Source organism: Chiloscyllium punctatum, chromosome 39, assembly GCF_047496795.1.
Source record: "Chiloscyllium punctatum isolate Juve2018m chromosome 39, sChiPun1.3, whole genome shotgun sequence".
Classification (NCBI taxonomy): Eukaryota; Metazoa; Chordata; class Chondrichthyes; order Orectolobiformes; family Hemiscylliidae; genus Chiloscyllium; species Chiloscyllium punctatum.
The window spans coordinates 56,513,415-56,540,983 of record NC_092777.1 but is presented as its reverse complement, the minus strand read 5'-3'; the positions used below and the strand labels follow the sequence as shown (position 1 = coordinate 56,540,983).

Below are 27,569 nucleotides of genomic sequence, written 5' to 3'. Positions count from 1 at the left end.
ACGGGGTTGCACAAGAACGCAATCATCGCAATATAGAAGAACTGATGGTAGTCCCTTTTTAAAAGGGGGAAGGCCTATTATTAGAATAGTGTGTGGCCTGTGGGTGGGGTGGGGGAGGGCAATAGATTTTATTGTGTGGCTTATTCCGTGCTCTTGCCTTTTAATTAGCTGAATGGATGTCTTTTTTTTTCTCTTTCTCAGTAAATTAAGGCACATAAATTCCAAATCCACTAACGTGAGGAGTAATATTACTTCTGAAAAGTCCAAAATAATAATTGCTGTGAACTTTTGGGGTGTTGATACAAAAAGTGTAAGAATTGAAAGTTTGCTTCAAAATGCTACAAATGGAACCCGTGCACCAGTCACTACAGAACCACCATTCCCAGGAGACAAGTATGCCATAGATGATACCTACCTACATTCGGTAAGTTACAATTTTGATTACGTGGTTATTTAATTTAGTTGTGTAGATTTCTGTTTCAATCGTGGGCCCAGCCCGGTGATTGGCAAAGTATGCAAAGCTGTTACAGACAGCTGAAGAAAATGGTGGGTTTTTTTTTAATAAAAAGGAAATGTGTTGGTGAAAAAACTGTTTATGTCCTTGTATTTCTGGAATAAAAATGCAGAACCATTTGTGTATCTTGAGCATTTTAATACTCAGTGATTCTCTTTAAAGTTATGACGCGGAGTTGCTGGTGTTGGACTGGGATGGATAAAGTCAGAAGTCACATGACAACGTCCTATAGGTTTATTTGATATCGAAAGCTTTTGGAGCGCTGCTCCTTCACCACATGAAGACATATTAAAGTTAACATGCAGGTGCAGTTAGAAAGACAAATGCAGTGTTAGCGTTCATTCCAAGAGGTCTAGAATACGAGATCAGTGATGTATTGCTGAGGCTGTATAAGGCTCAGGTCAGACTGTATTGGGAGTATTATGAGTAATTTTGGGCTCCATATCTAAAGGATGCACTGGTGTTGGCAGGAGTCCAGAGGAGGCTCACAAGAATGAGGTGACACAGTTAGCACTGCTGCTTCACAGCACCAAGGACCCAGGTTTGAATCCAGCCTCCGATGACTGTGCAGACTCCACACAGACATTCTCCCTGTGTCTGTGTGGGTTTCCTCCGGGTGCACCAGTTTCCTCCCACAATCCAAAGATGTTCAGGTTATGTTGATTGGCCATGCTCCATTCCCCATTGTGTTCCAGGATGTGTAGGTTCAGTGCATTAATCGGGGGTAAATGTAGGGTATTGGGTTTAAGTGGGATACCCTTCATAGGGTCAGTGTGGACTTTTTGGGCCAAAGGGCCTGTTTCCACATGTAGGCGATTCTATGAAGAATGATCTCCAAAATGAAAAGCTTGTGAAATGAGGAATGGCTGAGCCCCCACATTCCTGATGAAGATCTTCTACCCGAGACATCGAGTCTCCTGCTCCTTGGATGCTTCCTGACTGGCTTTTCTAGCACCCCTCTTTTCCATTCTGATCTCTAGCATCTGCAGTCCTCACCTTTTTCCCATTTAATGACCCCCGTTGATCAACTCTTCAAATATTCCTGTTGACCAGAAGTCTCTACGCAGTCAAAGTTAGCTTTATTCCCCCATCCCATTAATTTACATATATCCCCATAGTTTGGCAGCTAGCCCCTGCATCGTCTGATGCTGCTATGTTTACCAGCCTTTGCTTCATTAACAAGAGGCAGGAGGACACCTCACAATTTGCTCAAGTCTGGAACATATGCTTTTGTTTTTTGTAAGTTGCAGCAAATCATTCATTGAAGTTCATGTTTTAGGGAAAATTTAATTGCTATGGTTAATCTGTGTTCTGAGAGAGAAGAGTACTTTGACGGGCATCATGTTCTTGATTGCACATTGTAAATTGTTTTTTTGTTTTGTGTTTTGCAAATTAGAGGGAATGACTTAGCTGATGTAAAATCTACTGTGAAATGGATTTGGTTCTTTCTGTCCTGGGAGGAGAGGAGGCAATCTCTAAAACGTGCAGTGCTGGTACTGTGTAGATGAGTGTCACGTGATCTCTGGATTGGAAACGCCTTCAAAGCCCCTTCAGATAGCTTGGTTACTGTTTATGAGCATGAAAATGGGGACTGTATTTCCCTCCAGAAGGTTAAAAGTGTAGAGGAACAAAGTTTTGACTCTTTAATTATCCAAGTTATTTTCCCTGGCAAACCTTATTTCTGTGCTTTTATAACCCTTTTAAAAGGAAGATTTTATTAATGGGAGTAGTACCTCGGCAAAACTTTCTTGCAGTAACTCTGTTGGATATTAAGAAAATGAAAAACGTCAATTTGCCAGGATGCAAACTCTATTCTCAGCAAGGTGTGATGGGAGGAATATGTTGACAACCAAGCTCCATGACCCCCGTCTGTTAGTTTACGAATGTCAATTCAATCATCAATAGGGCCTGTTCTGTTTTTTTGTGCTATTATCCAGAATAAAATAAACTTCCTCCTACCTATTTCAATGAACTGTAATAAGAGGGCGGCATGGTGGCTCAGTGGTTAGCACGGCTGCCTCACAGCGCCAGGGACCCAGGTTCAATTCCCGCCTCGGGTAACTGTGTGGAGTTTGCACATTCTCCCTGAGTCTGCGTGGGTTTCCTCCGGGTGCTGCGGTTTCCTCCCACAGTCCAAAGATGTGCAGGTTAGGTCAATTGGCCATGCTAAATTGCCTGTAGTGTTAGGCAATTTCTAATTGTCCTAAAATGGGTAATGTAGTAACTAACTACATTAGTCAGAGGGGAATGGGTCAGGGTGGGTTGCTCTTCAGAGGGTCGGTGTAGACTTGTTTCCACACTGTAGGTAATCTAATCTAATCTAAACAGGTTATTTTAATACTACTTCTTAAAACTAGTGGCAAAAACTGGTTAAGGTCAAAGCTGCAATCCAAACTTAGAATAATGTCCTGTGAACTCCAAACACAGAGACGCTCTCACAATGCAGAAAGATGACAAATCCTGCTGTGGACCAGGGATCTGGAAATAGGATGAAATATTGTGACTTCTCATGACATTGGAGGTTTCCTGTCAATGATATTGAATCGTTGACAGCTGGTACAGAAGCATATGTTCTGAGTACAATCAATCTGGATCAGAGTCTTCAGAAAGTGATCCTGTTGGGTACAGTGCTCTCTCATTGGAATGTTAACTTTTGTTGTAGGGCATGGACCCCAAACCTTATCACATCGACGCTAACGTTTGAGCCACCGCTTTTGAGGTTTTACCAGATAGTCAGAAATACTGATGCTCAACTTTTCTCAGATTCCTGGAAACTTCTACTGAGAAAAGGATCCTCCCAGCTCCCGGAACGTATTTCTTAGTAACTACTGAAGTTTGTTTAGTGTTTTATAGATTACAGAATGGATTGCTAGGCAACTTTTAACATCAAGGCTACCTAATTCTTTCATAACCATAAAGGCAATAAATTCCACTTCTTATCTCCTTTCAAAGCTTTCTCCAAAGTAATTTAATAGTGTTCGATACAGTTGATAGCTTCTAGCCCACATTAAACTATTAACCTTCTTCCTTGGTAAATCCCCATTTAGATTCTGGAAATCCAATCAAGTCCACATCTTCCAATTTCTCATGCAGTGTTTGGATTACTTATTTATATTTAAGGACTATTTTGTCAATACACCTGAATTTACTTAATATTATTTCTTCTTATACCTACATTAAAGCAACCTGTAGATTATTCAAATGAATTTCCTTTGAAATTGCTGTTGCTGCAGAACCGAGAGTCATAGAGAAGTACAGAACGGAAACAGACCCTTCAGTTCAACTCATCCATGCCAGCTAGATATCCCAACCCAATCTAGTCCCACCTGCTAGCACCTGGCCTATATCCCTCCAAACTCTTCCTATTCATATACCCATCCAAATGCCTCTTAAATGTTGCAATTGTACCAGCCTCCACCACTTCCCCTGGCAGCTCATTCCATATATGTACCACTCTATGTGAAAAGTTGTCCCTTAGGTCTCTTTTATGTCTTTCCCCTCTCACCTTAAACTTATGCCCTCTAGTTCTGCATCCCGCCTGCCCTTTAAAATACTGAATTAGTTATTAACATTTTCAATTTGGACTTGTCAAATGCAAAACTAAAAATTATTGCATTTGATTTGGAAATGGTTCAAGAGCAATTGCTTGATGTTTCAGTTAGCTGTGACGAATTAATTAACTCTGTAGGAATAGACCCTTTTTTATTTCTGGCCGCTGTTAATAACCATTTCTTCTAGTGTACATTATTCAAGCCATTTTCTCCAGATTACTTAAGACCACTGCTATCTTGAGACAGACTTGCTGAAGAGAAGCATAATTGCAAGCAGCTCCCACATTTCGAATGAGTTTGATTCTAGAGTTATTCACAAATTGATCTGTACACAAGTCAGAAGACAATGCAGGACAATATAAAATAGCCACTTGCAAGTATGAGGAAACATTCGTATGTTGGATCTTTGAAATTAATAATTGTATGGGATCTCACTTGGAGGCACGAGTGTTTCTAAGTCAGCCATTTGTAAGTTGGGGACCCCCATAGCCCAGTTCCAAAGACCATGTTCCCATATCCTGGGATATCATTGTAAACACAAGCTTTACAACTCAATTTGGTTTTCACTTCTGCCATATTATCACCTCCAGCTAATTTTGCCCCCTTCAAAGATGTTCTGCTTGTTTACTCCTTGCCACTTCAGCTGTTCTGTGAAGTATTTTGCAGTTTCGTTTGAATGGTCTTCATGCTGTTTTTCTTGCAGTTACAAAACAAAACTCCTCTTGAGACCAGACCAGTTATTTGGCACTACTGAGTGTGTTCATAAAATGGAGGGACTTGAAACTGTGCACTTTGTACTTTTTCTGGCAATCTCAAGATAACGGAAATCCAAAGAAGTGCTTTATTTCAAAATTTATTATCTGCTATATTGTAGGACAGGGAAAATTCAACTTTATTGCAGCCATAATGATTCACATATATCTAGTGCCTTCCACAGCCGTCTGATGTCTTTCCTCCCATCACTTTTTACAATGCTATCAGGATTGTTTGTAGCTCGCAAAATAGACAAGAAGAAAGGTCACAGGACTGAAATGTTAACTCTGTTTTCTCTCTACAAAAATTACCAGAATTTCTCCAGCAATTTCTGTTTTTGTTTGTTACAGTCAAGAACTCTCGTGCTCTTCAGAAGAAGTATGCTATTGTCTCCCATTTATCTAAGAACTGGTAGGAATTTGGTTTGGCACTTTCTAGGGTACAGTGCTCTCTCACCAGAATATCAACTTTTTGTTTTAGGGCATGGACCCCCAAACCTTATCACGTAGATGCCAACGTTTGAGCCACAGCTAACAATGTGCTCCTGACTAGGTCATCTGTTTTAATGAGATTCTTTGATGCCTAGCAAGACTGTTGGCATTGCGAATGGAAGAATTTTATTTTGCCCTGTACCCACTATCGCTTTAGATACTCCTTAGGCAATGGATTCAATCTACCTCCACCTTTTTAAAAGAAGTTAATTGACCCTCCCTCCAGCACCTTCTGAGGCGCTGTTTCGTAGATGGACAGCCCTCTGAGAAAAAATATTACCTCTCTCCCAAAAGGGTGACCCTTAATTTTCAAACAATGACCTCTAGTTCTGGGCTTACTCACAACAGGAAGCATCTCTTTCCATGTTGACCTAATCAAGACTCTTTGGAGTCTTGTCAAGTCCCTGCTCACTCACTAACTTCCATTTAAAACAAACCCTGGTCTATCTGACTGACCCAATGCACCAGGAAGAACAACCTTTAATGCTTTCTGAAGCAAAGTAGTTACTTACTACTTTACAAAAGATCTGGGCTTTTCAAGCTGGATGATGGTTTGCCGTGCTGCTCCACATTGGCCTTTTACTTGCTACAAATCTTATTTAATTGTGGAATGCGAGTGCCTCTGGCTGGATCAGCATTTATTGCCCATCCCTTGTTGCCCTTGAGAAGGTTGTGGTGAGCTGCCTTCTTGAACCGCTACAGCCCACCTGCTGTGAGTTGACCTGCAATGCCAGTAGGGATCAAATTCCAGGATTTTGACCGAGCGAGTGAAGGAATGGTCATGTATCTCCAAGTCCATATGGTGAGAGGATTGATGGGAACTTGCAGGTGGTGGTGTTCCCATGTGTCTGCTGCCTTTGTCCTTCTAGATGGATGTGGTAATGGGTTTGAAAGGTGCTGTCTGAGGATCTTTGAATTTCTGCAGTGTATTTTGGAGATGGTACACACGACTGCTACTGAGGGTCAGTGGTGAAGCGAGTGAATGGACTGCTTTGGCCTGCATGTTGTCAAGCATCTTTAATGTTGGAGCCCCACACCTCCAGGCAAGTGGAGAGTATTCCATCACGCTCCTGACTTGTGCCATTATGAGCAGGCTTTTAAAGAGTCAGGAGGTGAGTTACTTGCTGTTGTATTCCTGCTCTTGAAGGCACTGTGTTTATGCCGTTGAGTTTCTGGTCAATGGTTAACCCCATGGATGCTGGTAGTAGGGGATCCAGTGATGGTAACTGGTTTCTGAATGTCAATTGGTGATGGATAGATCATTTCCTATTGAGAGATGGCCGTTGTCTGGTATTGATATGGCACAAAATATGTTTGCTACTTGTCAGCCCAAGCTTGGATATTGTCCAGAACTTGTTCATTTGAACATGGACTATTTGAGTATATGAGGAACTGTGAACGATGCTGAACATTGTTCAATCATCCACAAACATCCCCACTTTCTGGCCTTATGATGGAGGGAAGGTCATTGAAGCAGCTGAAGATGGTTGGGCCTAGGATATTATCCTGAGGGACTCCCACAGAGGTGTCCTGGAGCTGAGATGACTGACCTCCAACAGCCTCCAACCAGCTGAGACTTTGCCCCCTGATACCCATTGATTCTGGTTTATCTAGGGCTCTTTGATGCCATGCTTGGTCAAATAAAGACTTGATGTCAAAGGCAGTTGTTCTCCTCTCACCTTCGCTCTGTTGTCCCTGGTTGAATCAAGGCTGTAATGAGGTCAGGAGCTAAGTGGCCCTGGTGGAACCCAAACTGGGTGTCACTGAGCAGGTGCTGCTTGATAGCACTATTGATCACCCCATTCATCACTTTACTGATAATCAAGAGTAGACCGATGGGATAATAATTGGCTGAGTTGGATTTGTTCTGCTTTTTTGTGAAAAAGATATACCTGGGCACTTTTCCACATTGTCACATAGGTGTTATTGATTGATCCACTGGAACAGCTTAGCTAGAGGCACAAGTCATCATATTGTCAAGATCCATAGCATTTGCAGTATCCAATGCCTCCAACCATTTCTTGGTTATCACATGGAGTGACTCAAATTGGCTGAAGGCTGGTATCTGTGATATGGGAACCAGTGGAGGAGGCCGCGATGGATCATCTACTCAGTGCTTCTGGCTGAAGATTGCTGCGAATGCCTCAGCCTTATCTTTTCCACTGCTGTGCTGGGCTCTTCCATCATCGAGGATGGGGATATTGGTGGAGCTGCCTCCTCCAGTGAATTGTTCGATTATCCGCCATCATTCACAAATGGAAATGGCAGGACTGCAGAGCTTAGATCTGATCTGTTGGCTGTGGGATCGCTTAGCTTTGTCTATCACTTGCTGCTTATGCTGTTTGGCTGCAAGTAGTGCTGTTTGGCTCCACCAGGTAGACACCTCATCTTCAGGGATGCCTGGTGTTGCTCCATTGAACCAGGGTTGATCCCTTGGCTTGATGGTAATGGTTGAGTGGGGTATATGCTGTGCCATGAGGCTGCAGATTCTGCTGGAGTACAAGTCAGCTGCTGTTGATGGCCCACAGCGCCTCATGGATGCTCAGTCTGGAGTTGCTAGATCTGTTCAAGTTCTGTGTCATTTTGCACGGTGACCATATTGCCGATTTAATGTCAGGCTGTTGTTTTACCAGTCTGTGAGACAGCTCTTCCAATTTTGACACTAATCCCCACACGTTAGGAAGGAGGACTTTGCACAGTCGATAGGGTTGTTTCTGACACTGTCTTTTCGAGCACCTAAGTTGGTCCGTGCAGTTTCATTTTTTTGTTGAGACTTTGTGGTGCTTAGTACTACTGAGTTGCTTGCTAGGTTATTTCAGAGGGTTTTTAAGAATCAGCCACTTTGCTGTGGGTTTGGAGTCACCAAACCAATTAAGGATGGGAGACTTCTTTCCTGAAGGAATTGGTGTGTGAGGTTCCCTTCATGAGATTCTTACACGCTTGATGCAACTGCAATACGCCAACTTTTTGCGAATAGCCATAATTCAGTTAAGCATGTAAAGCTTTTTGGAGGATCACTTAACACTTTTTTTTTAAGCTGCTTGCGGAGTGTGTCAAGCGATACACTCTGACTAAGGGAACAATCCTCCCTTTATACAGGGTTTTACATCCAAGCCAGTCACACGCAAGACACAACCCCCATGCCACTCCCCCATAGTCACATACCCAGCAACCGTGATAGTATGTGTCACCCAAAATCCATGTGTAATTAGATTATTCCTTATTTTTCAACTGCTATCTTGGATGGCTCAGTATTTACAGGGAACAGAGTATGACTAGATTGTCACATCTTGCCTGCAAGACAGAAAAACTAAACCCTCTCTGTGTAGTTTAGCATCTAATTTCTTACATGTCAGCAGAACAAATGCAAGCCAGATGTTTTTTATTTCCCAACAACTGGCAATGGTTTCATGGTCATCATTAGATTCTTAATTCTGGATAGTTTTTATTGAATTCAAATTCCGCAATCTTCTGTGGCAGAATTTGAACCCAGGTCCTAGAATATTAGCTGAGTTCCTTGATTAATTGTCTAGCGATAATACCACTAGGCCATGGGCTCCCCATATAGAATGGCTTCCAACTGTACAGTCAGTTTCTGAGTCTGTTATCTAGTGGACACTTCCTGATCTCACGTGGGTTCAAAATGAATTGCCAAAATATTTAAACAAAAGTGGGAGGAAATAGATAAATGAGAAGAGTGTTTGTCAAAAGAAAAGCCAAGAGGAGACTGCAAGGGATTATTAAAAAAATGTGATCCTCAAATAAGTGTGCGTAGAATGTACCAACCTTTTTAAATATGCTCCTCTTGTGGAAACCATTTTTTTAAGCTTCATTTGCAAATTGAGAATCCAATAATGGCTCAGCTATTCAAACCTATTCTTCCAGCTATAAGCGAAAAAAGATCCAACCAGTTTATTTTGAGAACTGCAATATAATTTGTCTTGTTGTCTTTATTTTAAAGATAACTTCCTCTTCTTGAGTTTTAATGCCTTCAAGCTTTCTTCATAGTTGATTAGATTCCCTACAGTGTAGAGACAGGCCATTTGGCCCAACCAGTCCACAATTGATCCTAAGAGTCCTGACCTGCACATCTTTGTGACTGTGAGAGGAAACCGGAGCCCAGAGGAAACCCACACAGACACAGGGAGAATGTGCAAACTCCACACAGTCACCCAAGATGGGAATCGAACCCAGGTCCCTGGCATTGTGAGGCGGCAGTGCTAACCACTGAGCTACTATGACAGCCATGCCGATCGCAGCTGGGAAAGGTTGCATGGAAGAAAAAGAAACATTTTTAAACCTCATTAGACTCCAGAAGCTTAGGTTACAGACGCTGAGCTCCCTTAACTGCTCGAATGTTTCCTTTTCGCTTCTGAGTTTTTAAAAAAAAAGGAGAACTTGAGCTTGTGTACTTTTTGAGACATCTCGGAGTGCTTTACAGTCAATTGATGACCTTTCAAAGTGTAGTTATAGTTGTAAAGTAGCCAAACCTGGCAGCCAATTTGCATTCTGAAAGGTCTCAAACCGCAAGGAGGTAAGTGATCAGATAGGATGATGGTCACGGCACGAGTAGAATTTCCTTGCTCTTCAAATAGATTCACGAGGTTCCGTTTTACACCTGATTGAAGAATGATACATCTGAAAGGACAGTATGCCCTTATTCTGATTTGAAATATCAGTGAAGAAGATCTGCTTGAATGAGGTTTCAGCCACAAATATCTGAGCTGGACAAATGTGTCAAGAGCAAAGCCGAGGGCAACTTTTAAACTGTGAAATGCTCAAAAGAAGCTATTGTCTTCAGGCATGTAGCTGCCTGGTGTGTTCAGCCATGTGAGTGAGAAGAGAAGATTGTAGAGTGAACTTTGGTGGTATTGCCCACTCAGTCCAATCTCTGCTGCATGGGAGTTCAGTGTTATCTTTTTTCTTCTTTAAACTAAGAAAAATATGGGGTATTTTCTGAAATGTTGAGAAGCATTTTGGAAAGGCAAATCAGAGCAGAACTCCTACACTTAATGGTAAGGTCATGGCAGGTGTTGCTGAACAAAGAGACCTTGTTCATAGTTCCTTGAAGGTGGAGTCGCAGGTAGATAGAATAATGAAGAAGGTAATGGGAAGCTTGCCTTCATTGGTTAGTGCTGAGTATAGGAGTTGGGAGCATATTGCGGCTGTAGAGGGCATTGGTTGAAAAGGGTGCTGCTGGAAAAGCACAGTCAGGCAGCACCTGAGGAGCAGGAGAGTCGGCGTTTTGAGCATAAGCTCTTCACCAGGAAGATGAAGAGCTAATGCTTGAAACTTTGATTCTCCTGCTCCTCGGATGCTGCCTGGCCGACTGTGCTTTTCCAGCACCACACTTCTTGACTCTGATCTCCAGCATCTGCAATTCTCTTTTTTTTTTCTCCCAGGACGTTGGTTAGGTCACTTTTGCAATGCTCTGTTCAATTCTGGTCTCCCTTCTATCGGAAAGATATTGTGAAACTTGAAAGGATTCAGAAAAAAAATTAACAATAATGTTGCTGGGACTGGAGGGTTTGAATTATAGGGAGAAGCTGGATAGGCTGGGGCTGTTTTCCCTGGAGCATTGGAGACTAAGGGGTGGCCTTCTAGAGATTTATAAAATCATGAAGGGCATGGGTAGGGTGAATAGACAAGGTCTTTTCCCCAGATGGAGGAGTCCAAAACTAGAGGACATAAGTTTAGGGTGAGAGGGGAAAGATTTAAAAGGGACCCAAGGGACAATATTTTCATGTTTAGGGTGGTGTGTGTATGGAATGAGCTGCCAGAGGAAGTGTTGGAGGCTGGTACAATGAAAACATTATAGGCATCTGGATGGGTATATGAATAGGAAGGGTTTGGAGAGATATGGGCCAAGTGCTGGCAAATGGGACTAGATCAATTTAGTCAGCATGGGATCTGTTTCCATGTTGTACATCTCTATGACTCTAACTGTGGAGCATTAGAGAGACTTGGGTCTTGGTGAATGGGGAGAATGTAGACTTTGGATTTGTTATAGGTACTGGTTGTCCTGGTTGGGTCCAAATTTTGTTGGTCTGAATGTAGTCCGGAGTCCGTGCGGGGTCAGTCGGTTTCGTAGACAGGTGCTGAGGGAGGAGATGTGGCTGTGGTAGCAAGCCTGTTTGAGAACGTGGCTAAAGAAGGGCTCATGCCCGAAACGTCGATTCTCCTGTTCCTTGGATGCTGCCTGACCTGCTGCGCTTTTCCAGCAACACATTTTCAGCTCTTGGTGAATGGGTCACATTGGATCAGTGCAAAGAAAATCAGAACATTTGTAGCATTGTTGACTTTTCCCTCAACTGAGCTGGGATACAAATTACGAGAAGTAATGTAACATTACAAGATATCTTGTACTTGGAAGGGGGTGGACTGCAGATTCATCAGAATGATCACTGAATTGTTGTTGTTACAGAAGGAGGCCATTGGACCCATCATGCCTACTGTGACTCTTTGAGCAATTCTCTGTGTCATTTCCCCTGCTTCGCCTTGAAATCCTGTACTGTCATCCTCTTTGGGTCATATTCCAATTCCCTCATGAATGCCCCAAATGTGCCTGCCCCAGTTACTTACTTGGACAGTTGATTCTGGACTTCAGTCACTCATTTTGTGAAAATAGTTTTTATGTTGACGTGGTTTCTTTTGTCAATTACCTTTTTAAATCTCTGACCTCGCATTCTTGATCTTACCACCAGTGGGAATGATTTCCAGCTTGATGACTCTTCCCCACTCCCAGCTTTCTCTTTTCAAAGGGGAAAAAAATATTTGAGCTTCTCCAATCTATCTCCATGACCAAAGTGCTAGATATTGGATTAATTTGAGGACAAGTTATTGTAGCTTGTAACTGCCTGAATAAAGAAGGTTAAGGAATGGTATAACTGGGTAGTTTTGGAGAGGCGTAAAGGATTCAGTAGGGTAGATAGACATTATTTCCTCTGATGGGGAAAACGAAATACCACATCAAGGTTGGAGCGAGGTAAATCCTGGCAATGTTGGGGAAGCACTGTGAAAAGGGAAATGGGAGCCTGGAATACATTTTTGTTTTGCTCAAAAAGGCTGGGTTAAACTGAGGGTGTTTGGCAAGGGCACCGATATTGAGGGATAATGAAGCAACGTGAGTAAATTCAATTGAGGCGTAACTAGAAACTGATTTAAAGCGAGTGGCTGAATGGATGCTCGCTCCTCCTGCAATCATGGATCATGGGATTGTACAGCACAGAAGAGACCATTTGGCCCATCGAGTCTACACCGACCTGTCTACACTCATCCCACCTTCTTGCACCTCTCCCACAACCTTGAATGCTATGACATTTCAAGTGCTCTCCCAAGTACTACTAAAAGGTTTGTGAGGTTTCTCCCCCTTCCTTCCTATCTGCGGCCCCAGAACTGCATTCAAAACTCTGAATAAAAACAATCTTTCCCCAAATGCCCTGTAAACCTCCTGCCTTTCACCTTAACATTCTGTCCCCTCCTATTGAGGTCTTTCTGTTGTCGCCATGGATGTGTCAGCTTTCACTGAAGAATGGATAGAGTTGTGCATTTCCATCCTCGAAAGTTAAAATTCCAGACTATTCAATCATATCAATGGAATTGGACTTGTTGATTTCTTGACCCTGAAATGTAGGACAGCATTCCAGTTGCTATAAAGCACCAGGTCCGTGGGCCCAGTCACAGCATGAGAGATTATCATCTCTCATAGTCATTTTGCAATTCCATATTTAAAACCGAGCATATCCAATTCTTCTGAGCTTTGAGGTCAGTTATGTTCCTACTCAGCTGCCCTTCTCTTAGGTTACATTTCAATGTCAGGTGTTCCACTAAGGAGCTTGGCTTGTTACTGCCCTGTTTGTAGCTGTTAGACACATTGTCTTTCAGGGACACCCTTGGGTTGAGTAGCCTTTCATGCATTTTCTCCTGTGCAATAAAATATTGCTATTCACCTTATCTTATTGAAATGCTGATACCATATCCTCCAAATTGCTGCAACATCCTCAGAATCTGCAGTTTGGAAGTTCAAGTTCTTGCTACCTGTAAGTAAATATTAGCGAGTGACAAACGAGATTTGATTTCAGCCCAAACGTCTTCATGTTTGAGCTTATGCAAACCGAGGAAAGGGTTAGCCAGCTGCATGTCCCCTAACCTAGCCCAACCTATTCACAAAGCTCTGAATTGATGCTGAAAGAAGGCTATTCCCATTATCTGACATCTCACACTGGTTTTCCTTTTTGGTCTATCAGCTGTAGTTAAAAGATGCTCTTGTCTAGAAAGCTACCTGGAGGCCAAATTAATTATTTATTTCCTCTTGTCATTGAGATGAAAATGTTGCCTTTTTGGAAGCTTATAAATGTAGAAACTTTTGCTCACAGTGTTAAAGTATGGGAAAGATTTATTGTATGAAGCACATGCAACTAACTCAATAATTTTACAGCTTTGGTTTGAATGAGGATACAAGTATAACATAGGATTTATTTAATTTTTTTTCAAAAACTCCTTTTCTTCCACCCTGCCCCTCCTGATCTCCTAAGGAAAGCTTTTAAAACACAGGCATTTATCCCAGCGAGAGGTGCTATATAGCAGATTGAATGATTGATTTGTTTGCATAGGTGAGGCAGGGCAATAATTAAGTAATGTGGTTTAAAAAGAAATGCTGAGTACGGTCTCTGGTCTCTAAGCTGCTGGGCTAATGGCTCAAGGATAAAACATGACTCCAATGTGCTGCACTTTGCAGAGAATGAAGCATAAGCCATAACTGTACCAGAGTCATTGCCGTAGATTACTTGGTGAAATGTGTGACACATGGCAAAGAAATGTTGATGTGTGATGAAACATCTCCCCAGTTTCTCACTGAATCTATTCACCGTATGTTTTTGGACTTAAGTTGACTTGCATTATTTTGCATGTTGGCGAGAGGTTTAAGATGAGCGTTTTGTCAATAATAAATGAAGTAAGTAGTTAAACATATTGCTCAATGGGTGTGCAGCATACTCATTCCTCTCTGTTTGCGTCAGCTTGACCAAAAGAGACTTTGTACTTCCAGAATTGACTGGTCCAACCTGCTTCTCACTGGTACTTTGTACTCTCTGTAAACTTGACTTCATCCAAATCTCTGCTGCCCGTCTCTGTAGATATGGGCAGTCCTTTTTTTGCCTATTGCCCATTCACAGGCTGATCTCCATTTGGCTCTGAGTCTGACAATGCTTTGATTTTAAACTTTGCACTTGCCTTTTCAAATCTTTCCATAGCCTCACGCCTGCCCAGTCTATGTAATCTTCTCCTGCCGAATAACCCTCTATGATATTCATACTTGTCTAATTCTAGCTTTTTGAGCTTTCCTGTTTTTAATTATTTAATTGCAGTTGGAATTGCTGCCTTTTATCTGCCATGGCTTGAAGTTCTGGAATATTCCCTGCCTTGAGTTTTTTTTTTCTTCCTCCTTTGAAACACTTTAAAACTCATTGACTAAACTTTTTGGCTATCTCATCTGATATCCCCTTATGTATTTTAGTGTCAAGTTCCATCTTATTCCAAAGAGTCTTGAGAGATTTAATTACACAAGGTGCCTTTATACCTGTAGTCTCCAGATATACTAAACTGTTAAAGGGGAAGGAAGGAATGATTTAAAAGTTAGTGTCTCTGAAGTATAAAGAAAACTAATACACTTGAAATTCTGGTGTTTTTGATATTGTTTTCTTCCTTTTTAATGTTTTTTTTTCTGAACATTTTTCTCCCTGTTATTGCTACTCATTGTGATTTTGGATCTGTTATATTCATGCAACGATTGAGCTTATCTATCTCCTGTCAAGGGAGTTTCCCTTGAGCAAAAGGGAAGTTTAAGTATTGAATTGTTGGGGCTGGGTTTGAAGCCCCTAAATAGATAATTCTGAGATTTTAAGCTCTGTGTATGGAATGGTTGGATTCTTGAGTATTCTTTGTTCAGGCAGCACTTTGAACTAAGATTCCAACATCGTGTAGCAACTGCGTACATGCTCAACTACCCATTGTATTGGTTACTGTCAAAAAGTGTGGCGCTGGAAAAGCGCAGCCAGTCGGGCAGCATCCGATGAGCAGGAGAGTCAACGTTTCGAGCATAAGCTGTTCAGGAATTCCTGATGAAGAGCTTAAGCTTGAAACGTTGACTGTCCTGTCCCTCGGATGCTGCCTGGCCTACTGTGCTTTTCCAGCCCCACACGTATTGACTCTGATCTCCAGCATCTGCAGTCCTCCCTTTCTCCATATACTGGTTACTGTCCTTTAATCTTTGTTCCTTAAGTTACCATTATAGTCCCAGTCAATTCCGTTGGGTTCAAGTTTGTATGCTACATTTGGGAACCAGCATTTTACTATTGCCTTGTCTGTGGAGGTGGTCTGCAGCATTATTTATTAAAACTGCTCTAGGCAGGGATTGTAACTTTCTGTTTTAACAGACGTAACTGAAATTCCCTGGAAAGTAACTGCATAAAGTGTTAGTGCAATTGCTTGCTAGAGGGGAGAGTATATCACTTTTTTTTTTAAAATAGTGTATTTTTTAAAATACTCTTTTTATTTCTGTGCAAAGACTTCAAGATTATCAGTGATTACTTCTTCACCTATTAATGCACTATCCTTTTTGGAAAGTGGTGATTTGTACATGATATCATGGGCTGTAGCAGTCTTTGTTATTAATCTTCATGCCTTGTGTTTAGGCAGTATGTGCTAATGGAGTACATCATCCTCGATGTCTTTGACATCAAGCCTGATCATCTGAAGAGCATACTTTCAAAGAGGGGTGACTGGGAATAATGATCAGGACTGCAAGGTTCCGGTTTTATTTTGCTCTCTGTCCTTCCCAATCCTCAAGCCGAACCAATAGAGCCAGTTATTGCAGTTGAGATGCACAAAGCTGTCTTCGACTTGCTCCCTCTGCACAGATTGGCCACAAGGCCTGGGAAATTTCTGTGCTCTGTTCACATCGTGAACGAACATTTGGAGAACTTTTTTCTCACTGACTTTAAAATGCAGAAAATGTCAAATAAATTAGTGTGTTTAAAAGGAACTCCTGCATGGTGCCTTTCCATTATGATTTTTCATAACCACTTGACACCTAAATTAAAGGTTTTCCAGTTTGTTTACTGGATTTTTTTTTTGCATCATGTCACAAAATATTCAGTTAATTGCATCGCCTCTAAATCAAAATCTTTCTCTGGTAACTTTCTCTGACCAAGGACAACAACTTGTATCCATGTAACAAAACTTCCAAAGGTGCTATTGTTTAGTCTTTTCAGGGGATTGTAACGACACAAAGACTCAATTACTTTAAACAAATTAAATAAATCCTTTAAGAGTATTAGAAACATCATTCAAGGTTATTCGCAGTGATAGCTTGTGAAATTAAAGATTAGAGCTTCAATTGTTGAATATGTAGTATCTCTGAAATCAACAAATTTTACAGACTGTGTACCAATTACTTTGCATCTGCCTGCTGGCATCATTGCTTTCTCCTCTGTCCCAACTGGACTGAGTGGTGAATCATCTTTGGTTATTAATGTGCTGATGCCTGTTCCCTTGGAGATGACCCATGCTTAGTATGTCCCACCAATTTAAATCTGGAGCTTGAGATTTAAAATGTCAACATGGCATGCTGTGAAACTGAATCGCACGAGTCAGGTCATTGGTGAGATAGTACCAGAAAGGTTAGGCCAGAGTAAAATCCTAGTGTTGTTATTAATGTCCTACCAGTCCAAGCCTGCGTGCAAGCCATTTATAATCAACCTCCATCAAGGAAATAGGTATCACTGCTGTGGGGGCTACAGCTGTTCAAGGTGGTCTTGTTATTACCTTCAGGGAACCAGAGATGACTTAAGTCTTGTATTTTCATTCAGGGAAATAGCCAAAAACATCGTACATCCCATATTGTGTACAGAATGATTTCAAAAATTTTAAAAACTGTACTAACATAATATCAGCAAATATTTATAGAAAATAGGAGCTAGTGTAGGCTATTTGGCCCCTTTTTGAGTCTGCTGTCTTATTTCATATGCTCATGGCTGATCATCCCACTCAGTCCCCTGTTCCCCTTTCTCCCTATGCCCTGTGATCCTTTTAGCCCTAAGAACTACTGCATTCAATTCAGATCTCGCTCCTAGCGGAAGGATGTTGTGAAACTTGAAAGGGTTCAGGAAAGATTAACAAGGATGTTGCCAGGGTTGGAGGGTTTGAGCTACAGGGAGAGGCTGAACAGGCTGGGGTTGTTTTCCCTGGAGCGTCGGAGGCTGGGGGGTGACTGTATAGAGGTTTATAAAATCATGAGAGGCGTGGATAGGATAAATAGACAAGACCTTTTCCCCACAGTGAGGGAGTCCAGAACTAGAGGGCATAGGCTTAGAGTGAGAGGGGAAAGATATAAAAAAAAGACTTAAGGGGCAACATTTTCATGCAGAGGATGGTGTGTGTATCGAATGAGCTGCCAGAGGAAGTGGTGGAGGCTAGTACAATTACAGCATTTAAAAGGCATCTGGATGGGTATATTCAATAGGAAGGGTTTAGAGGGATTTGGGCCAAATGTAAATATATATATTTAGGATATCTAGTCAGTATGGACAAGTTGGACCAAAGCATTTGTTTCCATGCTGTATAGCTCTATGATACTATGAATATCCAACTCCTTCTTGAAAGCATTCAATGTTTTGGTCTCAGCTGCTCTCTGTGGCAGAGAATTCCCCAGGCTCCCTACTCTCTGGGTGAGGACATTTCACTGCATCTCAGTCCTAAACCCTGTATCCTTAAACGGTAACTCCTACTTCTGGGGTTTTTGTTGAACCAAAATTAGATTTGCCACATTTGGTAAATTTTGCTAAACTGTAATGCATTTTTTTTTTAAACGTATCATAAAAGCTTTGAGTTTCTGTCTTAGAAACCATAAATATTACAGAACCACAAATACTTTCAGTTGCTCTTTTGGACTCTTGATATAGAATCCGTGATTATAGTTGTGACTCATTTTGTAAATCTTCAGTTTGTTTTATTGCTAATATTTTTAGTGTTGGAAAACCTGAATAGAATTGTCCCGAAAGCTATAGTCCATTTCTGTTATTCTGTATAACGTTGGTTTCCTGTTGCAAATAAGCAATTGCTTTTGGGGTTTAATTCTGCTATAGCAGCGTTTCAGTATGACTTGTAGCACCAAGGTCAATAAATTTGTAGAATTCTTGAGATTAAATTTTGATAGAAAATAACAGTGATACCATTTTTATGTTGAGTTGGATTTAACAATGATAAGGATTTTTTTTAAAAATTAAAAAGTGATCTTCAAATCCCCTCATGGCAAATTATCAAAAATGTTGAATAAATATACTTGTGTTTGAGGCAGTTCAAGGAAGGTTCATGAGGTTGAATCCTATAAGGAAGAGGAAATGTTAGCCGATATTCATTGGAGCTCAGGATGAGACATGGTTGTGTTCAAACATAGGAGATTCTGAGGGGGTTTGGTGGAGTTGATGCTGAAATGATATTTCCCCTTTTTTAGAATTGGAGGACATATTTTCAGAATTTTATTGCAAGACTGAGGTGCAGCAGATTTCTTAATATCCAGAATTGTCTACCATAGAGAACAGAGGTCCAAAGCTGAAGGAGTTGCATTTTCAGGTAGTTGATGGTTTTGGGGAAGAGGCAGGAAACTGTATTGAGGCAATGCTTAGATTCCTCCACAATCTTATTGAATAGCAGAGTAGGTTTGAAGATCACATGGCCAACTCCTATTTCTTAAACCCTTAGTGAAATCTTGCCTTTATATAAAGACTCCGAGTGCTTTACAGCCAATTGAACTTTACAACAGTGACTAAACTTCAAAAGGAAGACAATCTGTCAGGTCACTTTGGGCACTGCAAGCTCCAACACCCAGCATCATGATAATGGCCAGATACTAATATTCATTGGTAACATTGATCAATTGAAAATATTGTCTCAGACACTGGGGTGATGTTATGGACCAAGCCAGACCGCCCCCCCCCCCCCCACCTCCAAAAAACATTTCAAGAAAGTAGCCCAGACCCTAACTTTGCTATCTGTTTTAAGCAGGTATAAGGTGGATATTCCCGGAGTAATGCAGCTGGCCCAACTATTTAGTTTTAAATGAAACAGAATTTATTTACAAGATTTACCAAATGAAATACAAACAAAAGAGAACAGGTTACAGAATAACAACTGTTTGAAAACCCAAACTATTTATCCCAACTTAATAATGCTGTTCCAAGTACTTACAACGATCCCCACAAACACCCCTTTGCAAAAAAAGCAAAAGTGCAACACAGGGTCTTACAGGAGAGATGTCTGAGAGAGGGAGGTTCACAATGGACCTGCTTCTTTGGGTCCAGCAGCTTCACAATTAACTGCTTATTTTCTCTGAACCCAAACCAGCTGAACTGGGAGAACTGGCTACTCCCCTTTCATTGTACGAGTGTTTGTTCTAAATCTTAAAAGCCTTTTGCCTGAGGTGGAATCTGTTAGCTACAATCAAATTGGCCATAAAACCCATCCAAGCCAAACCTTTTAGCAACTCTGCATTTGTGACCCTTCTGATTAAAGAAACCAAAGGCAACCACTGTCACACTAGCTCCATAATCCTAATGCCAAAGCAGATTGTGCAAGGACTCAAAAATGTAAGATGCAATTGACATGTCATCCTATATGAGAAGTATATTTAAACAAAGTCATTTCAAAGCACAGATCTTCTGGCAGACTAGACCATGTTGAATATACTGCAGCATCATACAAAAACATTTATGGGTGGCTCAGTGGTTAGCACTGCTGCCTCACATCGCCAGGGACCCAGGTTCAATTCTCGCCTCTGGCAAATGTCTGTGTGGAGTTTGCACATTCTCCCCGTGTCTGCGTGGCTTTCCTCTGAGTGCCCCGGTTTCCTCCCACAGTCCAAAGATGTGCAGGTCAGGTGAATTGGCCATGCTAAATTGCCCATAGTGTTAGGTGCATTAGTCAGGGGTAAATGTAGGGGAATGGTTCTGGATGGGTTGCTCTACAGAAGGTCAGTGTGGACTTGTTGGGCCGAAGGGCTTGTTTCCACACTGTATGGAATCTAATCTAGGAATCTAATTAGATACACCTCTGCCAGAGGACCTTGTACATTGCATTCACCTTGCTTAATGTACAAGGTCCTCTGGCAGAGGTGAATCTAATCTTTTTGTATAATGCTGCAGTATATTCAACATGGCCTAGTCTGCCAGAAGACCTGTGCTTTGAAATGACCTTGTTTAAACATACTTCTCAAAAAAGGGTGACATATTTAGGGTGTAGGTTTGCTCGCTGAGCTGTACGTTTGATATCCAGACATTTCATTGCCTGGCTAGGTAACATCATTAGTGGCGACCTCCAAGTGAACCGAAGCTGTTGTCTCCTGTTTCTATTTATTTCTTTCTCCTGGATGGGGTTCCTGGGGTTTGTGGTGATGTCATTTCCTGTTCATTTTCTGAGGGGTTGATAGATGGCATCTCGGTCTATGTGTTTGTTTATGGTGTTGTGGTTGGAGTGCCAGGCCTCTAGGAATTCTCTGGCATGCCTTTGCTTAGCCTCTCCCAGGATAGATGTGTTGTCCCAGTCGAAATGGTGGTTTTTTTTTCATCCGTCTGTAGGGCTATGAGGGAGAGAGGGTAGTGTCTTTTTGTGGCTAGCTGGTGTTCATGTATCCTGGTGGCTAACTTTCTTCCTGTTTGTCCTACGTAGTGTTTGTGGCAGTCCTTGCATGGAATTTTGTAGATGATGTTGGTTTTGTCCATGGGTTGTACTGGGTCTTTTAAGTTTGTTAGTTTTTTTGTTTGTGTGTTGGTGGGTTTGTGTGCTACTAGGATTCCGAGGGGTCTTAGTAGTCTGGCTTTCATTTCTGAAACTTCCTTGATGTATGGTAAGGTGGTTAGGGCTTCTGGCTATGTTTGGTCTGCTTGTTGGCATTCGGATTATGGAGCTAGTATGGTTGTGGAGATGTCGGTATAATTTGTTGTATTGCAGGTTTGCATTAGATTTGCAAATAACTTCCTCCATAAAATTTTGGTATCAATTTTGTTGTGAAATGGAAACAAGGTCTTATTCCATAAGGACTGAGATATGTTTGAAATTCTTTTGTAACTTTTTAGAATGAGCCTTTGCATAAGAATATTGTATGTTCTGTGTGGTTCTGAAAAGGTTGCAACTTGATTGGGAGCAGTAAACATTGGCCACACAGATAACGTCATGAGGACTTGATCAGTGTAAAGAGAAACTGAGAGGAGGGCTATTGTGCTCCAAACACACAACCACATTAAACAAAAGCAGAAATTGCTGGAAAAACTCAGCAAATTTGGCAGCATCTGTGCAGAGAAATCAGAGTTAACATTTCTGGTCCAGTGACCCTTTAGAAGTTCTGAAGCAGGGTCACGGGACTTGAAACATTAACTCTGATTTCTCTCCACAGATGCTGCCTGACAGGCTGAGCTTTCCCAGCAATTTTCCTTTTTTTGTTTCTGATCTCCAGCATCTGCACTTCTTTCAGATTTGTACTCTTTCCAGTTATGTGGGTCATATTCATGTAATGTGCATAGGGCTGTGCGTGCGCACAACCCACTTCATGCCATTTACTCAACAGGACCTTCTGGTTGGATTAGAAAGCTGGCTCACCCTCCAAGTGTTGCAAAGTTGGGCACAGTAACTGTGGATTGGGAGACAGGAAGTTCGAATTTGGTGTTCGTAAAATTTGTAAAATGGGCAAAGCATTGCATGGTCCCTTTTTAAAAGATGGTGTTTTCTCAGTGCTTCGGGATTTTAAAATGGATGTCTGTGAAAAGTAGCTGGAAAGTTTACAACTACAGAGAGCAGCCGAACTGAAGCATTTTGAATAAAAAGGCCATATAGTTAGCAGAACAAGCAGCAGTTTTAACCAGGACAGCCAGGTTTTTAATTTAGAGTCAAGAGTGTGGTGCTGGAAAGTACAGCAGGTCAGGAATGAAGGAATCCTTATGAAGGGCTTTTGCCCGAAACGCCATTCTCCTGTTCCTTGGATGCTGTCTGACCTGCTGTGCTTTTCCAGCACTACACTCTTGACTCTAATGTCCAGCATCTGCGGCCAATCAATTTGAACCAGCTACTTGGAAACAAAAACCTATTGCATTTAAATCAATGGTTTCGACAACATAGGACCAATCCTATGTAAGAAATATTCTGTATATGGAATGGATTGCCAGAGGAAATGGTAGAGGCTGGTACAATTACAGTATTTAGAGATAGAATTAGAGATCTGCACAGGTACATGGATAGGAAAGGTTTAGAGGGATGTGGGCCAAATGGGATGAGTTCAGTTGGAGAAATCTGGCAGGCATGAATGAGTTGAGCCCAAAGGTCTGCTTCCATGCTGTATGACTCGATCATTCTCTCTTTGTACAGCACCTTTTTACAGTTTCTGGCTTTCGTAAATCACTTCACAGCCAATGATGCTCATTGAGGAATGAACATTGATCAAAGTGCTGAGGTAACCTCCCAGCTCCTTTCACTGTGGGATCTTTTATCACTTGAGAATGAGTGGGATGGCCTCCTCTGAAAGATGGCTACTCCAACTATGCAGCAGTGCTCATGTGTGTCAGCCGACACTTCTGTAAACAACGATGAGTTAGTTAGTCACCAGAGAGTCTGTATTTGGAGATGTTGACTTGAGGGATAAAATTGTACCAGGTTGTTTGGAAAATTTGTTGCTGCTCTCCTCGCTTTACCTTTTTTATTATTGAATTGTCTTTCCATTCCTAGGAATGCCCTGAAAACTTGAGAGCACGAATTGCAAAAATACCGGAGTTTAAAGATGTCTTTTTGGGGACAGTACCTCTCCTGCAGTGGAATAAACATGCTACTCAGCAGGAGTATCAAAGACTGAGTAGATATAATGGGGCTCATGGTTGGGAAGTCATCAGCTTTGAAGGTAAATACTATTTTTGTGTGATTAAATAATTATTGAATATACAACCATAAAATTTCCAATAAACTAATGGAACCCACCGCTTGATGGATGTAAATTCTGATATACATTTTTCTGTTCACTCACTATCCCTATGAATGAAGGTTTTGAGTTTGGGGGCTAAGGATACCCAAGAAAGGCAGTTGATTTTTGTAAGTAATTTTAAGGTAGTTTTATTAAGGAGCAGCAGTTTTAATATGATGCATGCGACAATTAAACAACTCATTGGAGGAGGCGGTTCCACAAATGTCTCTATCCAGAATAATGGGGGAACCCAAACTTCAGTGCGAATTGTAAGTCTGAAGCATTTGCAACAATCTCGTATCATCTACATGTGTTAAGTAGAGGATCCATTTTCACCACCTCCAGGAGGCCCCTTGTGTCACCTAAAGCCAGTCTTTGGCCAATTTGATTAATTCCACACAGTGTCAAGAATTGGCTGAAGGCACTGTATAATGCAAAGGCTACAGGCCCTGCCAATATACCGGCATTAGTACTGAACACTTATGCTCCTCAGTTTGCTGGCCCCGCTAGCTAAGCTGTTCCAATACACTTATAACACTGGTTATTTACCTGGCAATGTGGAGAACTGTCTACATATGACCTGTGCACACAAAGGAGGACCAATTCAACCTAGCCAGTTACTGCTTTATCCATCTCTTCTGGATCATCAGTAAAGATATGGAAGGTGTTGTCAACAGTGCTATCAAGCAGAACTTGTTCAGTAATAATTTGCTCTTAGACACTCCAGTTGGTGTCCTCTACTGCCCCTCAGCTCATTACTGTCTTGGTTTGAAACAGGGACAAATGTTTGAGGTCGGGTGAGAATAACTACACTTAATATCAAAGCCTCATTTGGCTCAGTGTGGAATCATAAACCCTGCAGGGTTTTCCTTTGGTAGACATTTTTAATCAACCTGGTCTCACATATTATGACACATCTCTGGAGCAGGTGGCCCTTATACCTGGGTCTTCTGGCCCAGAGGTAGGGCCACAACCACTGCACCACCAGACCCCTTATTCCTCAAGGCTGTGTCCTCGGCCTAACCATCTTGAGCAGCTTAATCAATTACCTACTCCCCATCAAGAAGTCCGAAGTGAGGATGTGCAAGCAGTAAGGAATGTCCAGCACCATTTGTGACTCCTTCCTTTTTTCCTCCAGTTATCAGGGACCACCTTCAACTGTCACAGGCTGTACATGTTTCCTGTCTATTTAGCTAATTTTGATTTTAACAAATTCAGGGCACTTGGATGTCATTGGCTGGGCCAGCATTTATTGCCCTTGAGAAAGTGATGGTAAGCTGCTTTCTTGAACTGCTGCAGTCCATGTAATGTATCATCTCCCATGATGCTGTGAGAGTGTTCCAGGATGTCAACCCGGCAACTGAACAACAAAGCGCTTGGGGCTGCAGCTACCTTGGAAACTCTCTCAGCTGATGAATGTGTATTTCATTCCTAGCAGCTGGTAGCTTTCCTTCTGTCCAGCATAGTTTGAAACCTTCTGTCCAATGAGTTTTGGACAGTTATCCAAGATGTCAAGATGACTAGCTGTCTCCCTGTCCACCCTGCAGCTTGCACCTTTTTTTTTTCGAGCCACATGCACAGAGAATTGATGCACAAGGTACCTCAAACTCATGGAGCTGCCTTAGCACTGGGAATACAATGTTTATCTCTATCTTCTCTTGGTCCCTGGCTGTTTAGAATTGGTCACGTCTTTGGCCAGCGAGAAATTCAATGCCATAGCATTAGTTCTATCCTACACAGGATGTTCGTGAAGTCTCCTCTGGATTACTGCGTGCAGTTCTGGTTGCCCTGCTCTAGGAAAGATATTGTTAAATTGGAATGGGTTCAGAGAAGACTTACCAGGATTTTGCTGGGACTGGTAGGTTTGAGTTTGAGGGAGAGGTTAGATAGGCTGGGGCTTTCTTTCACTGGAGCGTAGGAGGTTGAAGAGTGATCTTGCAGAGCTTTGTAAAATCATGCGGGGTACAAGGGTGAATGGCAAGCATGTTTTTCTGAGGGTGGGGGAGTCCAAAGCCAGGGGACTTTATCAATCTTTCAGGTGAGAGGAGGAGGATTTTAAGAGGACACGAGGGGCAACTTTTTGACTGAGTTCTTAGTGTCTGGAGTCAACTACCAGACGAAGTATTGGATGCAGGTACCATCAACATTTAACAACATTTAGATAAGAACATGAATAAGGAAGGTATGGAGAGATGTGGGTCAAATGCAGGGCAGTGGGACTACTTCAGTTTGGGAACATGGTCGGCATGGACTAGTTGAATCAAAGGGTCTGTTTCCATGCTGTATGACTCTAAGACAGGGTTTTGGCATTTGCTTTGTTCTTGCAGCTCCTCCCAAGATCATGAAATGTGTTCTATTAATGCAAGGTTTTCCTACCTCACTCAAAGTTCATATCGCTCTGCTGTTTCCCAGGGCATCCATGTGTTAAGAATGGTTTTGTCAAGTCTCTTTCTGACAGAAGTGTTACTGAACAAAGAGACCTTGGAGTGCGGGCTTATAGCTCCTTGAAAGTGGAGTCACAGGTAGATAGGATAGTGAAGAAGGCGTTTTGGTATGCTTTCCTTTATTGGTCAGACCATTGAGTATAGGAATTGGGGGGTCATGCTGCCACTTTTGGAATATTGTGTGCAATTCTGGTCTCCTTCCCATCGGAAGGATGTTGTGAAACTTGAAAGGGTCCAGAAAAGATTTACAAGGATGTTGCCAGGGTTGGAGGATTTGACCTTTAGGGAGAGGCTGAACAGGCTGGGGCTGTTTTCCCTGGAGTGTCGGAGGCTGAGGGGTGACCTCAGAGGTTTATAAAATCATGAGGGGCATGGATAGGATAAATAGACAAAGTATTTTCCCTAGGGTGGGGGAGTCGAGAACTAGAGGGCATAGGTTTAGGGTGAGAGGGGAAAGATATAAAACAGACGTAAGGGGCAACATTTTCATGCAGAGGGTGGTGCATGTATGGAATGAGCTGCCAGAGGAAGTGGTGGAGGCTGGTACAATTACAGTATTTAAAAGGCATCTGGATGGGTACATGAATAGGAAAGGTTTAGAGGGATATGGGCCAATTGCTGGCAGGTGGGACTAGATTGGGTTGCAATATCTGGTCGGCATGGACCAAAGGGTCTGTTTCCGTGCTGTACGTCTCTGTGATTCTATAACATATTGCAAAATGTGAAGATCAGTCCCTGTATGATCCAGATCTTGCCCTAATTAGGCGTCACAACTAACGTGTATTCAAAAAGCCTGAGGGTGAGACCATGTGTGCATAAAGGATTGCCCGTATTACTCAAGGACTTAAATAAACAAGGAAATATTATGAAATGGAGTCTGCAAATAACATTGAAGCCTGAGGCTTAGAAAAGTACACTTTCATCTAAGAATGAATCATTTAAATTTTAACTACTTAATAGCTGACAAATAGGATTAAAGAGAATCCCAAGGCATCCTATACCTTTAAAAACAAGAGGATAAGTAGGAGGGGCAATGGCCTAGTGGTATAATCACTTGGCTGTTAATCCAGAGACAATGGTGACATTCAGAGGACCCGGTCTGAATCCTGCCACTCCAGATAGTGTAATTTGAACTCCGTAAAATCTGGAAGTAAGAGTCTAATTATAACTGTGAATCCATTGTCAAATGTTGGAAAAACCCATCTGGATCACTAATGCTCTTTAGGGAAGGAAAGCACCATCCTAACCTGGTCTGGCCTACGTGTGACTCCAGACCCACAGCAATGTGGTTGACTCTTAACTACTCTCTGGGTAATTAGGGGTGGGCAATAAATGCTGGCTTAGCTAGTGACACCTTCTCCCATGAATGAAATTAATAAAGAAACTAGGGAGAGGGTAGGACCACTTGAGGATGAAGGAGGGAACTTGTGCTTGGAAACAGAGGGTGTGGGAGAGATCCTAAATGAGTACTTTGAGTCAGTGTTCACCCAGGGGAAGGATATGGAGGATGGTGAGATTAGTGTGGAGCATGCTAATATGCTTGGGCACTTTGAGATCTAGAAAGAAGTGGTGTTCTGTTTCTTCTGAGAAAATGCGGGCTGCAGATGCTGGAGATCAGAGTCAATAATGTGCTGGAAAAGCACAGCCGGTAAGGCAGCATCTGAGAAACAGGAGAATCAATGTTTTGGACATAAGCCCTTCATCAGGAATGAGGCTTGTGGGCCAAGGGGGCAGAGAGATAAATGGGAGGAGGGTGGGGCTGGGGGGAGAAGATAGCTAAGCGTGTGATAGACAGATGAAGGTGATAAGTTGGAGAAGAGA

General features: G+C 42.0%; 1 protein-coding gene across 2 annotated transcripts in view; it reads left to right on the top strand.

Annotated features, from left to right (window-relative positions):
* The window catches only part of LOC140464080 (alpha-N-acetylgalactosaminide alpha-2,6-sialyltransferase 2-like), a 105,558-nt gene that overhangs the window by 54,296 nt on the left and 23,693 nt on the right, over positions 1-27,569 (top strand). For both annotated transcript variants that reach the window (XM_072558771.1, XM_072558770.1), the window contains 2 exons: positions 202-424; positions 23,076-23,244. In XM_072558771.1, coding sequence (XP_072414872.1) covers positions 202-424; positions 23,076-23,244 — 392 coding nt within the window. The remainder of the gene's footprint in view (positions 1-201; positions 425-23,075; positions 23,245-27,569) is intronic.